The sequence below is a fragment of the Gavia stellata genome, chromosome 18, assembly GCF_030936135.1.
Source record: "Gavia stellata isolate bGavSte3 chromosome 18, bGavSte3.hap2, whole genome shotgun sequence".
In the NCBI taxonomy this organism is placed as follows: Eukaryota; Metazoa; Chordata; class Aves; order Gaviiformes; family Gaviidae; genus Gavia; species Gavia stellata.
Genome location: NC_082611.1, coordinates 9,208,099 through 9,224,106, shown reverse-complemented (window position 1 = coordinate 9,224,106; position 16,008 = coordinate 9,208,099). Strand labels below are relative to the sequence as shown.

The following is a 16,008-nucleotide window of genomic DNA, read 5'->3' as shown; positions in this document are numbered from 1 at the left end:
CTCCTTACATGGAATTTACATTAACATTTAGAATATGTACCCTGAAATCTGTTGTATTAGAAATAGCTCATTAAGTGAAGGGCTGTGGCAGATGAGCCCCCAGCCCTGTGCTATTTATGCACAGCATGCTTGACAATTAGCATTAGCAGAGTTTGTCCCCAACTTGATCTGAAGCCCTGCATGCGCAGAGAACTGGACTTGTGACAATCACTCTCCTTGTTCACACCAAGTTGCCAGACAACATTTAACCTAAGGCTGTTACACTCATAGTGCAACATAGCACTTTCATCCCTTTTCATTCTGTCACATGCAATTGTATTTTTATGCCTCATTTCCTTGACTGTGTAAAGCAATGTGTACAGAATGCAAAATAAAAGACAATTGCATGACTGGAACTGCCTTACTTCAAATGGACTCTGTTACATTACAAATATTGCTGCCCTGGTCTATACTGAAAGCTGCAATGAACAACTGCAGTGACATTTTAAAAACGTAGTGACCTTTTAACAGAACTCATTTAGTACATTTCTTGCCATGCTGAAGTTCTGAGTGCTACCACCTTTTGTGCCAGGTTACATAAAGAAAAAAAAATCTTGATTTATGGGACAGAAAAAATAAAGATCCAAGGTGTTTGTGTGCCTCAAGTGCGCAGCAAATCTTCAGTGACTCAGTGCTTTTGCTCTACTACCAGCTCTAGGATGGTGGGTTTCTAATGTATTTGCTTTAAATGCAATTCCATTTATGGGTTTACAAGGGAAATATAAGCTGAACCTCGCTAATCCCAGCACTTTAGGACTTCATCGCTATCTGGTTTAGTGCAGAAGAGCGACTGCTAATACAAACCCCATTTTTCACATAAGAACACAGAAGGGGAGTCTCCCCTGAAAATTAGTATTTTGGTACAAAACAAAAGCAAAGGAAACAATACTATAGAGTGAAAGCACTAAGCACAGAAACTCTGGTGATGACAGCAGGAGTAGGAAATGGTGTAGCAAGTTAACATTCAGTTCAGAGCTGTCCCAATTATCAAGCCCTAGAGGAGCGGAGATCAGTTGTTGTAACCTAGCAGAACATAAGGAACCCACAGGTCAAATGAAGTCTGGTGAAGTTAGTGCATTACAACCAGTCTTCAAAGAAGGTGGCATGAATGAAGAGGGAGCATTAATGCTCTCCATTCTCTCTGCCTGCAGGCTAAACATACTGTTAAATCCTGGGTGGCTGCCTGCAACCTTATGGTATTTAGTTTATATGGTTGCATGACAATTTCCTTCAAACTTAATTGAATTTGGAAAAATATTCCTTAGAGAGAGGAAGGGCAACATACCAAACCCAGAGTTTGACTTTTAGTAGGAAAGACTATTAATAGTACAAATAACACCAAAATGTGACATGGGAAATCTTTATAGCCTTTTCTGGCACACTAATAAATTAAAGTTTTCCAATTTTTTATACAGGTTAGGAAGACTTACACATAAAGAAAACTTATTAGAAGTTCACACTTCCTCTTTCTTTATAATCTAGGTGCCTCAGGCAAGGGGAGAGGAAAAATAACAGGTATGCAAGTAGCTTGTCTGCCAAGTGTCAACAGAACTCTATTTTGCTTCAGTGTGTAAGCATTACAGACAAGATAGCTTTATCTGTTACTCACAACCCTTTTTGCCTTTCAAGAAACACCCTGCTTACTCCCTCCTCATTTTTCAGAGACCCCGAAATTACATATTCCTGGTGCCCTTATTGAATGGCCATAGAACTTCTGGCCACCAGCACATCAGCTCTAGCAGCAGGAAGAGTCTATTCCACTTTGTGGGAGTTCCCTTAATATCATTTTAGCCTGCTGTGTTTGGAAAAGGCAGGCTCCAGCTTCACTATAAATGCTCCTCCAAGAACCTTTTGTAATTATCTGAATCACATAGTAAGGAGGAAGAGGGATTTTTTTTGCAGTAATGTTTTAAAACAAATGCTGGGTGTTGCTAACAGATTTAAATAAAGCCAGGTTTTAATCCCCAGCTGCAGCACAGAGCTCACATTTACAAGAACAGCTGGAAGAGATTCACTTACTGTGGATGTTGGCACAACATGATTTTTTGGAAAAAAAACTAATTGAATGGAATCGCAATTATGAACAAAAGCATTTGATAAGCATTTCAAAAATGAAATTGGCTGTAAAGCCCAACAGGAATGTAATACAACAATAGGAGATTTCAGAACAAAAAGTCTCAGGAAATTCAGTATTATAGTCATCATTAAAGCCAAATCTTCAGTGAGAAGATATTAAGATGACTAACAATATTCAGTTTCATAAGTTGATATAGGAGAAAAATACACAATAGACACAAATCATTAACAGAGTAAGAGTGCTGCACTGAATGCTCTCTACCCTGACAGGTAGTGGAAAGCCACAAGAAAAGTAAAGGCAACAAACCTGAAATAAATCCAGTAAACAAAACCATTTTTTCCTACTGTCCATAATTGGCCTGAAGTATTTATCATGCAAGATAGAGAAGCTAAGAGTAGTAGAACCAGAAATAACTTGTTAGTAATATGTAACAAACCTATTCATGATCCTCTTAGACAGGGACTTGGTTTTACACCATGTTTTTTCAAAGCACCCCATTGTCCCTGGCTGACCACTACTGCAATACAGTGTAATCTAGCAAAACAAAAAGCATTAGCTAAGGACTCAAGAAGCCCGAGTTTTAACCCCCAAACACTAAGCATTAAAATGCATTTATTTGCTTATCAATTATCATGAACAAGCCCTCTCTGTTTCCCCCAAAACACTAGCGATTGTATTGCCTTTCTCATAGGGAAGCTTTAAGACTTACAGATAGAGAGCAAGGCGATACTGGGGACTGTTCTCGCTCCCTTTAACAGGCCATTGGGGAAAACTTTGTTACCCAGACAGTTACAATACAGATACCTCATTTATAAGCTGTTTCAGTAACAGAACTCAAGATCTGTTCTGGAAAGGATGACATTTTTCTACTTCAGAAAAGTGTTCTTAGTTTTGTTTGCAACCACTGGAATCTCCAAAATAATTGACTAATTGGTCTACAGGGAACAGAACAAGCAGATAGGGCATCAAAAACCTTCTAAAATACGTTAATAACAGCATAGAGTATATCTGAAAATGAGGGCTAGACCTACAAAGGTAGGGATGGCCAAACAGAAACCACTAACTGCAACAAAAGAGGAGGTGGCAATCAGTGGCACACTTGCAGCATAAGATAATTTCTTTCAAGCGCTTAGTACCAATTAGAGAGGCAGATACTAAACATCTACTAGTTACGCTATGACTAGAAATCCTGAAGCTGATGTTCAGTACAAGAGGACCGGACCAGGCTATCGCTAGCTACAAGTCCATCTGCTCTGAGTGCCCGTGCCCCCGTGCCACAGGTGAGCTGTCGGCTGCCCGAGGGGGAACTGCTGTAGCCACAGCAGCCTAAGGCAAGGCAGGCATGGCCAGCAGGAAGGGCAGCTGTGCTCAACAGCAGCACGCTGATGCCAGAGCAAGGGGGAACAGGGCTTTTAATCTGAAGGTGCAGAAGGGCAGCCTCAGACCACAGCTGAGCAGACAGGGGTTTAACATACCACTGCTGAGCTTCACTCAGCCTCAAAAGCTTGCGATCTTTGACTCAAGTGTAGTTAAAAATCAGCCAATGAACTTAAAAGCTATATTACAGTCTTTAGCTTCTCAGTAACAGAGAAAGAGCATTGAAACCAATTTTAAGGCACAAAACAAGCAAATTAAGAAGGTACTCTTACATGGTTGCTTTTAGTCCTAGAGATACTAGTACATAAAGTTAAATTATTCTGGGACAGCTTATTCAATCACATTCAGTCCTCCCTGCCTGTAGCAGTAAGGCATAAAACCAAATAAAAAATAGCGCTACTTCAAAACATTTGGCTATTTTTGGAAAGAGCACACCTAAAGCTATACAGATAATGTAGCAGATTCTCTATCTGCCAAGTCCTATGTAACCACTTCAATGTTGCCCTCAAGTCTTTTACATGTAAGTTCATTTTATACATGGAAACTGAGCTTGAGTTTCAGGCAACTAAAGGTATCCAAGCCTCTGTAGGACCAAGCACATCCACCGGTGCCAGAAGGCACTCCCTGAACATGTTTTAAGCAGGAAAGCAACAGCAGAGCCATGCATATGCAAAGTTTAAATCTAGAGACCTTGACAAACTGACATCCCTCATTAATGTGGCAGCTGTCTTGGTCTTTGGAAAAAAGGCTCAGCAAGAGATTTGTTTGTCTTTCATAGCTAGTTGATTAATTTCTGCCTTCACCAGCAGTAGGATCAAGGCTGGTTACAGGCTATAGCTTACACATTGCACTGCCTACCCATGCAGAGACTTGGTTATAACAAGCAAGAACCACGCAAAGTTATGACTGACTTTACTTTTACCTTGAAGAGCAATAACTGGAACATGTCCCTTAGTGTATTTTTACTTAAGTGCCACAAAACATTCACTGAGCAGCTACCATTTGCCCCTATTAGCAAATATAGCCTTATGTTCACCCAAAATTGAATCTCGATTTTTTGTAATCTAGATGACTAGCATGAAGTGCAATTCACAGCTGGGCTTTGATTCTGCAGAGTAGTGTCATGAAACACTGCTTGTTTTCATACAGCACCAGCTAAACTAGTAGTAAATTTATACTGAGTGTTTGGTTACTGCTGTAAAGGGTGTAGATGATGCTGAATTACCAACATTAGGCCTAACACTGCAGGTTAACTGCACAGTTAAGGGGTACTGCTTTGTCTTAAGTAATATTTTTCTTCAGTTAAATTATCTTTTTTAAACAACCCTAGGAAAGGGCAGGAGAAGTCTATGGAATCTTATAAGAAGCCAGTTCTCACAGTATTAGAAGAAACAAACAGTACCTGTCAGTCACCCCATAATGCAAACTAAGGAAGCAAGGAAACTATCTAGTATAGGGGAAGCTGTTGTCCCTTAGGTCTTACCCAAAAAGGTTCCGCTTTTAAAAGCTTCAGTTTAGTTTCAGTTAGAGCACCCTGCCCAGAGACATTGAGAGCAGCACCACTGCTCAGCAAGGCAGACATCCATCTTTGTCTAGTCTAGTTCTGCAAAAGCTATACAGCAACAACTCCAAAGCTACACAACTCATCCAGAAGACTTTTGCAATTCAAGTTTATTTGTAAAAAATACATTAACACACTGCATTTACCAGGAATGCTCTTCTCTTTAGGCATTTAAGAAAAGCCAAAAATAATAGCATTATGGCCACCAGAGAGAGAATGCCAACAGCAGTCATTGTAATGCCAGCCCATGCTTCCTTGCTCAAGAGAGTGCTCCCTACAAGGAAAGCAGAAAGACATAGTTGGTGGAGACAGCTCTTCACTACACCTAAGCAACATACATTAGCACCACACTTGCTTAGTACCTTGGGTTGCAGACCATCCTTCTGGTACAAGGAGGACAGGACCCTGCAAGCTCACCACTGCAGAGTTCACACCTGGCATCCCACTCTCTACAACAGTTAATATAGTAGAGGTGAACCCTATAGTACAGCAAGTTATCTTGGATCAGTACAACCTAATACCTGTTTAGACATTACCTCGCTTGCTTCTAGATGGCCTAGGGCATCTTGTCATACACAGAGGGGAGTCTGGTTGAAAACGGTCACAGATCAGGACACTGCAGTGGAAGTATACCTAGGATAGAGAATGAGATCCATTCATTTTGAGACAATAATGCTTCTAACTCACTGCTCCAAGAAGGCAAGTGTCACCTACTAGGCCAGGGAGGGCTTTGCCACCAGAGACAAAGGCAAAAGTCTTCACTTCCAGCCTTTGGCGATAGTTAGCATAGCTGACACCATGTCCCACAGGATGAAACACAGTCCTGTAGCTGTCCAGGTCATACTCGCACCTGCCAATGGGTAAGATGCAGCAAGTCAGAACAGCAGGGTGGAGGTCAGTGGTTTGTCTGGGGATTTTTGGTAGTTTTTTTTAAAAAACACACCATACCAAAAAGCTAGAGTTTGAGGTAGAGGTGTTGCCATCCTCCTACAAGTTCCAGCATACCAGGGCAACACCACCAAGGTACCTTGAAGGCCACCTGAAGTGAAACCCTTGTACCTGGGGCTTTGTTCCCAAGGGAGGGGGAGGGGGAATTCAGGAATCCTCCCAGAAGCACTTTGATTTCTCTGGCAGGACACTCACCCATCGACAACAATATTCCACTGGGGAAATGAGCTTGGATCTTGTGAAGTTGTTGCCCAACAGTCATCCAATACTAACTGGAGATTGGGATCATTGCGGTTCAGGACCTGAACTTCCAGGAAGATGGGCTGCCGTAGGTACCTTACTATTGGGTACTGATCATCACGGTACGGCTGCCTGTATGAGTCCTCTGCAAAAAACAAAGCCTTGTTAGATAAGTCAGTGTACAAGGAGAGTCCTGAAGAAACTCTAGTCTAGGGCTCTTCAACAGCAGCCAGTCCATGAGAAGCAGTTGTCCTAGTCACAGATTTAAGGAATCTGCCTCAAATAGTATGGTTGGGAAGGAAGCACATCAGGTCATTAGAAGCCCATACACCAGAACAGTTCACTTGTACATCCTCCCCCCCCACAAGCTCAGTTGCTTCCCAGCCACCTGCGCCCAGAGTCAGCTTTACCTGGGTAGCTTAGAAGAACTAAGGAGAGGGGACCTTGGTTTATTGAAGAAGCCAGAGGAGGAAGGTTGTCCACCCTTATAGTGAGGGAGGCATCACCATTGCTGAAGGAGCACAGTACTGTTAGCCTGTAACAAAGAAGGAGCAGGTAAGTCCTATGTTCATATATAGGATATCCAGGACTAAGTATTACCCAAAGATGTTTCCAGACACACCTGAGTTCACTGTCCCTTGAGATCCTGCGCAGTGGAAGGTCTGCCCATAATGCCCTCACTTCATTCTCATAAACAATCTTCTCCCCATCAAACTATGGATAGATAACAGCATTAGCAAGGGCATTCCCAATGCATGAAGCCCTCCCCATCAATCCTGGCTACACTTACCCAATACCTGGTCCCACATCCATTCAGTGGGACATGAAACCAAACCCTGTCATTCAAAGATGACTTAAAGGCTGGCCGGCATGCAGGATCTCTGAGCTTAAGTGTACCCAAGTCTAGCGGTGGTATAGTACGGTCAGCAAGGATTTCAAAATCCATGTACCCATCCTGGGTGCATACAGCAGCTGTAAGAGAGGTTCACATAAATTGTTACGCCAGTCATTGACAGCTCAGTTGAAGAGCTGTTGTGTTCTGGCTAGAGATATGCTTTCCTGGTGAAGGACTAGTTCAGGAACAAGCCATGCTGAAGGATTACCATCTGAGCAGCACATGGGTCAAGTCCATTGCAGTAGTCAGTCACTTACCTATTGGTGCATGCCAGTCACAGGGGCACTCTGGATGCATCACCATTGCCACAGTCTCCCCATGGAGGTGAAAAGTCAGTTTCAGAGAGGACATGTAGGACTGAAGCCCTGAGCAACTCTCCCCATATAGCTGAAATACAAGAATTACTCTCCTGGAGTGTAACTACAAAAGTCATTTTAAACACATGCATGTGTTAGTGTTTCACATGCCCTGGGGCCATGACGCTCTTCACACTCAGATAGTTTGCTAATTTGCATTGCTCCAGGTATGCCAAATACCAGCCCACTCCAAGAAGGATATTTCCACTTCCAGCTGTTTTTTTTGCCAAGAGACTTCATGAAACCCAAGTTACCTTTGAGTTATACCTATCTATTATAGAGTCAGTTTGCATTCATCTTAAGCACAACTGCCCTCACCCAGCCACAGGGCACATGGCTGACTTGACAGGTGCTTAGTCAAGGCCAAAGCTATTGTGCTCCGGTTCTCAGTAAGCACCAAGGAGTTGTCATCACACCAACTCCTGTGACTTGAGGATCAGAACTCACCCTGGACTTCAGGACTCCCCTGCTAATATGTAGCTTGACCCCACTCTTCGTGTCCAGAGCAATCCCATTTTGCTGAAGCTGGTCCATAGGGATGGTCTTATCCTCTACACCCACAGCCATAAGGATCCCTGGGAAGGCTGGGATGGCAACAGTCATGTGTGTTGCATTACAGATTGCTGGACCTGCAACAACATCTTGTTAAACATAACACCAGGTTCCTCAGAGCAGAAGCAGAGCAGGTTTGACTTTCTCCCTGCATTACCCGGTGCACAAAGCATTCTTGACTCCACAGTCAGTCTACGTTCAGGAGGGCCATACGCAAGCTTGAGCGCCACAGTGTAGACCACCTTATCATTGTGCTGACAAAGAAGACAGAAGTCTGTTAGAGAGTACTCAGCTCATGATCATAAGAGCAACCCTGCAGGGCCACATACTATGTCTGGTTCAGGACTGCTGCTATTCATGTTTGCAACAGCAGTTTCTTCCCATCTCACCCTTTCAAAAAGGATCTGCTCATAGGACTACCAGTCAGATGTTCACAGGACAGGCTATAGCTGGAATCCCACTTACATAGATGCCTGTCAGCTGTGCTGCTGAGGTACATACTGCACCTCCCCATTTTATAGGGCTAGGCCAGTTCACAGGTTTCTACAGGAGGGATATACTTAGCCTCTGTTAAGCAGCACTGTCTCCTCAGTGCCAATTCTTTGTTCACCTACCTTGTAGGAAACAACTCCAGTGGCAGTAAAGGCCACCTGAAAGATCAGGTTGTGGCCATCAGCTAGAAAGTTATAGCCTTGCTGCATGGCTTGCCCAAGGCTCAGCTGATATATTCTTGTTCCATCATCAACTGACAGAGTCCAGGTCATCAGAGTTGCTGGAACCTGCAAAGCAGGAGAGCCTTCCTTAGGAAGGGAAGGCATAGCCACACAGAAGCAGCAAGGCATTATAGCCTTCACCCTCCAGGGCTGCCACCTTGCAGGTTTTATATTCAAGGTCCCTATATTGATAGTATAGAATTAAGCTTCCCAACAAGATGCAATTACCCCAGAAGAGGGAACTACTCCAGCCTGGAGACATCAGACTCAGTTTAGATCCAAAACCCATGCATTCCCACACCCTCCCTTTGCAAGGCAAAAGGCACATACCATATGCTTATCGCTGAAGCTTGAAATGAGTCTTGGGAAAGTAACCTGGAACACAGCACAAGTGTTAGACCACAGGAACAGACAGTGGTCACAACTCTACAACTTGCTAAGAAAAATCTCCATTAGAGTTTTCCAAAGCAGACAGCTGGCACCAGCATCCCAGTTTCCCCTGCAACAGGGCTGGAGCCAGATCACATGCATCATTAATGACCATTTGCAAATTAGCTCTTCAAAGAGCTAGTGGTCATGCCAAGATGGACATGCAGCCAACAAACCTCCCTGAAGTTGACTGGAGCTTTCCCCATCTTCCTGCAGATCCCAGCCATGCAGTTCCAGGAGGCAGCCATCCCACCTCGCAAGCCTCTAAACAGGATCTATAGCACTCCCATTCCTCTACTTACTGCCATGAAGTCTTTTGTACAGTTTGTTGTAGCAGCAAACAAGGGAGTAGCTATTTCATCTGCATGAACAGTATTGCAGTCAGCACTGTAGGTTACATTCTTCTCCTCTCCCATTGAGTCATTCACCATCAGCCTCAACCTCAGCTGGTGCTGCCCATGCTATGGAGAAGACATTAATTAGAAAGAGGCAGGACTACTCACTGCAGGATGAGGACAACTAAAAGCCTTGAGACCAAACTGTAACTTCAGAGTTGTTTCAGGTGTTGGTATCAGTGCAAGGACACTATGAACTGTCATTTTAGAAGCTTACGGAAAAGGACAGGTTTGTTAGGAAAGCATAGGGTAATAAGACTAGGTTGAAGAGCAGAAGGTATGAGAAAATTGCAGGAGTCAAGAAGAAAGCCTTCAAGGACTAGCAGGCTCTAGTGCTAGAGCGTCAGCTGTTCAAAAAACAAGTTATAAACATCAAGATTCTTGTGGTATTTCCAACGCCTAAAAGCAACTGATACCAGCAAATACTCTGGTATTGAGGCTATTAGAGGCTACTCTACCTCAATAACTATGAATAGCCTGCACTGTTAATTGCTCTATCAATATACATACATGTAGACTGAGTGGTGCTATGAAACTCTTGGACCCAATTCACTTCCCCACAAGATGTTAACATAGCTCTCAACTCCTTTGCAAGAGAGCACAACATTTTATGTCAGTATCTGGGGGGGTTTAATCCTTCAGGTAATAGTTTGGGTTTTTTCTTTTTAAACTATGTTTGGCATGAACTGCTCTTATAGAATGGTTTAAGCATTTCCACTCTTGAAGAAAGTTAAAGCTAGAAACCCTATTAAACATGGTCCTGACTAGGAAAAAACCACACACTCCATCACAGCACCTTCCCAGAACAGAGACCCCTTACCTCCAGGCTAGTGCAGTTGACAAACAGGACACTGAGCAGCAGCCTCTCATAATCCACAGTGTGGTCACAGGACATCATCACCTCACCACTCACATCTCGAGAGAAGGTGGAAGATTAGCCCTGTAGACAGGCATCTGCTTTCAAGCTACAGCAGGAAGGACCAAGCCAGGCCAGTAGCAATACCTACCCACAACACACACGTGCCAGGAGTAGTTACCAAGTTCTCTGGAAAACTCAACTTCCATTCCATCCCTGTGACAGGTCACATTCTCTGCCAAGGGAAGACCACAGTCAGCTCCACCATCACCCTCCTGGAGGCACCCACCCTGCAAGCCCTCCAGCTACCCATCCCTGCACCAGAGACCCTTTCCGCACCAAGGCAGAGGGGAAGCAGCTCCAAGCAAACCTAAAGCCCACATCCACACCACTACCAGCCCAGAGAGGCATCATTACCCAAAAGATCCTGATCCCCCAGGCCATCAGCGCAAGGGACTAAGGGCAGCAAAAAGCCAAACAGGAGCAGTAACCTGCAAGAAGAACAGGACCAAATGAGAGAGCAGAGAGACAAGGACTCAGCTCCCCATCCCTCCCCCAAACCCCACTCACCATAGCCTTGAGCTGCTCAAGCACAGCTGCTCTACAAACAGCCCCATCTTCTCTCTGCCACCACAAGCTTGCTCTTCGCCTGCCCGGGGAGGATTATATAGGCCCTGGTGCAGACTCCACACAGGTGCAGCCTTTCTGCTGCCTGGGGGACTGGGAGCTCACACCTGCCTCCCGCTGAGCTGCAGCCTCCTTGCTGTGAAGAGGAGGGCTTGCAGGAGACCTTAGGGTGATACTGAGTCTTTGGCATGGGTTGTTGTTTCCCTCTATTTTTAAGGCATTTTTTTCTTGCTCTGATAGTTTACTCCCTTTATTTCCTTGTCAGGTGTTGCACAGAAAAATGCACATCTTTTAGCAATGATTTTTTAAAAAGGAGATTTCTGTGCCACTTTGATTTTCTCATAGTTTAAAACAATTCCACCAGTAGATTTGTATGTAACTGAGAATATTTTGTTCCCTTTTGAGCAAATATGTAATGCTGATATAGATCTAATTAGGAGGAAAACATGAGTGGCAGGTTAAGGAAGAGAAGTCCTAGATCAGATCTTTAGACTGGAAGATCTCTGCAGGCTTTGGTCGGACTGTCATTGGTCAAAGCTGTAGGGAAGAGGCCTGGGAAGAAAAAATCTCATATTTATGTTATCTTTCAGCTTCCCCAATGCTTTTGAACTCAGACAGACTTGTAAAAAAACCCCCAAACCTTGTATTTTTAAAAGTAATTGAATTCTTGAAATGTGAGAAAGCAAAAAGATAGATCATAGGAACAGAGGAAAATTAATATTATGGAATAGTAATTTAGGAGTGGGATGTTACATTGGGCTTCAGGGAATAATAAATTTTGTATTAATGTGCTATATAATCATGTAAAATGTATTAATTTATATTTCTTTTTACAGTTATAGACCTGTGGCTAGAGCAGATTTTAGAGTTTCCCAGCCCAAGTGACAGTGGCCTCATTTCTCTTAAAGATTTAGAGTTGTGAGAAACAGCTTCTCTATCAACTGCTACCAAACTGCTGGGAACTTGATGGGACAACAGCACGGGTGGAGGCAGGTAGCTGCAGAGCATGGGATTGCCATCAGTGCGCTGTGTAGCAAAGCAATATTATCATACAGGCAGAGTAGATGACTAGTGTGAGTAATTTAAAAACGTGCATTCTTTAGAAGCATCTCTTTAACTCTCATCCTTGTGAGAACACGGCAAATGCAGAGTTAAAGCTATTAGGCAAGTGGGGACACCAAGTGTGCACAACACCAGTCACAGCAATAAGCAGGCACTAGCTTGGATCCGTAACCACACCAGAGTAAATAGCACCTGATGTTAATAGCACAAAAAGAAATTGCGCTTCTGCTTTTGCCATCAATAGGATTAGCATGCAGATAACCTTTGGCAAGAAATTAACTTCCCAGAGACTCCTGAATTCACAAACATACATCACGTACCTTTTTTTTCCTCTCTTTTTTTTTATAATGAGATTCATTGTTTTCAAAAGCACTGATTATACAGAAAACTAAGGAAACAAACTCTGAAGCCACAAACAAGTTTATTGTACTATGTATCTATTATTATTTAGCTTGGGTTTAACTAACACAGTGGGGGAAAAAAGTGTTTCAAGTACACATCCTTTAAAGAATTACACAAATGAGGTACTTTTAGGCAGTCAAATCTGATGTAAAGTCAAACTTGCTCGTCATTTCCCCGCCCCTGATTCCCAGCTTCATTAAGTTGGTGGAAAAGCTGTAAGCCCCAGGGAGCTTTGGATCATGTTCCCAGCATTTGGCTGACCCTGGGCTGGTAAAAGCTTCATCTCGCATCACGACGGAGTGATGCTGCTAGCGTGGGGGAAACCTGCAGAGCCCCGGCCAGCAGCAACGCACGGTTCCTTCGCAGAAGGACAGCCTGTCCTCGCCTGCTGGAGTTAACTCAGGGGTTTGCCAGCTCCCAAATGCCTCGTAACAGGTTGTGGCTTGTGTAGCTGAAAGGTAATGTTGGGCCAGACAACGTTCAACAGTTAGAGCAACACTATTGCCACAGTCACCACAACTGGGTTTGCCCTGCGGTGCAAGTTACCGATCTTCAAGAAGGGAGGTTTGTAGGATGTAATTCATCAGCATGTGCTAAAATAATTAGTTGTTGCTTCACTTAACATGTCTGAATTTGCAGCTTAAGCTACAGAGGTAAGACGGCCATTCCTCCTTTCAAAAAATTCATTTCCACCTCTCCGAGTTGTTGAGCCTGTAACAGTAACTACGGCCTGAGTTACAGGTAAACAGCTAATTCATGCCCCGAAACACAAAACTATCCCCATGGCTTTCTCTTTTTTTTTCTGCTGCAAAAACCTGAAAAACCTCTCCCAATCCTCTGCTTTTCTCTTTTACTTGTTTGATTTTCTAACTGTTGGGAAAAAAAGCATTGCCCAAGAGCAGTGCTGAACACCCCCGAGCATTGGGGCGTTTCATACCGTCTCTGGAGAGCACAGATCACCTCAGCATAGACGCACTTTCCTATGGGCTTTGGTTGTCCCTGTCCCTCACACACTGGCAGCAGGACGGCATTTGAGACACCGATGAGCTCAACGTGGTTTTTCCTGGGACTGTTTGTAGCACTGATGATGATATCATGGGGAAAAAAAACAAAACCAAGAAAAAGGCTTTAGCAATGCAAACAGCCCAAATGGCAGGTCAGAACTCCTACTTTTGGGCATTTGCAGCAAAAACACTTATTGCAAATGTCACTGTGATACAACAGATAGCGTCACTGCTTCTAGCCCTACGGAAGTCCCCCAGTCTGCTTTTATATACCCAGCATGACCGGGCGTTGAGGTGTGCAGGTGAGGAGAGACAGGGCTTTGGTAGAGTTGGCTTTATTGCCTTTCAATTTTACGTATCTTTCCCTATTGATTAGGGGCTCGCTCCTGAAATGACGTTTGCAGGCAAACTGCGAGGGCTGCCCTTGGACCCCTCGAGCACGGCTACACCTGAACAAAGACCATGTCAGGATGGGTCTCGGGCAGCACCGGCATGGGTCACACTCAACCTCGCTGTGGGAACGGGGCTGCTCAAGAGGACATCCAGCAGCAGTGTTCTCAGGCACCGCAGTTTTGCCTCTCTAAGGAGTGAAGAAATAAGCTTTTATTGCTGTTTAAATGTTGTTGTCATCTCTGAATTGCGTAGCCACAATTACCCCGTGTGACTAATTTCATTCTTCTCTAAGCTCATTAGTTCCAAGGATCTCATTAGACAAGCAGAGCCTTACTTGCCTCCCCTTGTATGGCCTTTATCATACCATGTTTGGTGCTTATAAAAGTTGCAATGAGGAAATGTGCTGGATAATACCTCATGCAAAACAGATGGCACAACAAAATTGCTGTTCAGACCGGGCTTTGAGTTATCTAGAACAACGTAACTAATGATGCTGTAGTCTTTCAATCTAAATAGTTTGTTTAACTGGTAATATTTTATTTAAGATAGTTCTTAAAAAACTAGAGCAATAATCAGAGACAGCAAAATCCAGTAACAAATCAAAACTGCTAGTTAAATAATTCATTAGCTTACAACACCACGTACCATCACAACAGAGTTTCTCCTGAGCCTGGTAAGACATTTCAATTGGAAGTGGAACGGTTTTGAAGTTCTTTTCAAGCTCCAAAAGAAAAGCTTCATTCTAACTACTCAGGGAGCTGAAAAAGTTCACAATTTTGAGCTTTAGTCTCAAAAGAAAAATCTCCATTCGGGCTGAGAAATTTAGCTCATTTGATGTTGAATCATTTATCGCATTTTAAGTTGAGGTTTTTGGATGGGACAAAGATGAACAAATACCAGGAGTTTAGAAACAGATGGAGATTTTGTTTGGTCTTTTCTTTTTCTTTCTTTTTTGTGATGCCCACTTTTGTGACATAAATAATAATAAAGCTTGCAAAGTCCCAAAGCTTCTCTCCAATTGATGGGGGTTTTGCTTTACTTCTAATTAAAACTTGGAACAATGGTTTCCCACTTAGCATGATAGAGAGTAAATTTCTTTTAAAATCAGTATTTTCAGATGTTAGCTGATAAAAATCACCCTGAGATCAACACTTTGTGTGCTGAATTAATTAACAGAAAAGCAAATTAATGTACTTCTGTAGTAGAAATCAATAATCTTGAAAAACGAAAAGGTCTCTTTTGCCACCAACTCACTTCCATTGGTGTAGCTAGCAATGCGAAATGTCAACATACAAGAAAATTGCTGTCTCCTCTCTTCTACTTGGCACCAGTGGCATAGGCAGTATGTGCCTTGGTGATCATTTTACACTCTGGAGAGTAAAAGAGCTCACACTACTCAGTAAAGGAAATAAAATTGAATGGCATCAAGAAACAGCTAATCTAATATATACATAAAAAAGTATATGTATTACCTGTCTTTGTTCTGCAATAGCTAGTTTTTTCTAGTAGCTGCAATTTTAACTCAGTTTTGAGCCTGGTTAAATAGAAAATGGAATAAATGACTGCATTTTTAATTAGAAAATTATTAATGGCAATGCAGGGAACTTGAAAAAGGGCTGCGGGTAAAACTGTCTTCTAATGCGGGGATGGAGGTGGCCTGGGTGAAGCACAGCCCTTCCTCTCTGCCCTGAGACGGCAGGAGAGTGCCGGGGATGACTGTGCCTGTGGGTGCCATGAAGGAAAACCAGGGCTTTCGTTTGCTCCTACCTAGACTTGTTTATTCAAAGATTCAAACCTGTCACGGGATCTGACTGACCCTCCTTGTGCTCATGGAGGAAAACGTTGGTACAAGTTTACTCCTGAAGAGGTCTTCAATCCCTGTCTGAGAAAATAATTGAGAGAGAAAGCCCATTTGGAGAGGTCCCCGGTGTATTACATGGGTGGCATTGTGGGAAGTAAATGAGGTGGCACTCCATTCAGTAATTGCACCAACTCTGGACAATGAGTTGGTTTGGAATTGCTACTGCTTCTGTAATGGGGCATAATAAGCAACAAAACCTCACTGCTAATTGCTGAGGGTAG

At 43.3% G+C, this 16,008-nt stretch overlaps 1 protein-coding gene across 1 annotated transcript; it reads right to left on the bottom strand.

The window, feature by feature from the left end:
- Positions 1–5,182: 5,182 nt before the first annotated feature.
- Positions 5,183–11,055, bottom strand: ZP2 (zona pellucida glycoprotein 2). Its single transcript, XM_059826687.1, has 18 exons — positions 11,009–11,055; positions 10,856–10,929; positions 10,590–10,673; positions 10,403–10,497; positions 9,490–9,648; positions 9,089–9,133; positions 8,660–8,824; positions 8,203–8,299; positions 7,941–8,122; positions 7,395–7,524; positions 7,033–7,214; positions 6,865–6,956; positions 6,653–6,777; positions 6,198–6,387; positions 5,769–5,904; positions 5,591–5,687; positions 5,417–5,503; positions 5,183–5,328 (listed from the first exon to the last, which is right to left on the bottom strand). The coding sequence occupies exons 1-18, from the start codon at positions 11,053–11,055 to the stop codon at positions 5,183–5,185; spliced, it is 2,133 nt and encodes a 710-aa protein (XP_059682670.1).
- Positions 11,056–16,008: the final 4,953 nt, after the last annotated feature.

What these genes read in the sequence shown, in the direction of transcription:
- ZP2 (XM_059826687.1), bottom strand. Translation starts at nt 11,055, where the DNA reads ATGGGGCTGTTTGTAGAGCAGCTGTGCTTGAGCAGCTCAAGGCTATG. An exon ending in TCAACTGCACTAGCCTGGAG is followed by an intron (nt 9,649 to 10,402) that starts GTAAGGGGTCTC and finishes TCTTCTCCATAG; the next exon opens with CATGGGCAGCACCAGCTGAG. An exon ending in AGTTCTTCTAAGCTACCCAG is followed by an intron (nt 6,388 to 6,652) that starts GTAAAGCTGACT and finishes TGTTTTTTGCAG; the next exon opens with AGGACTCATACAGGCAGCCG.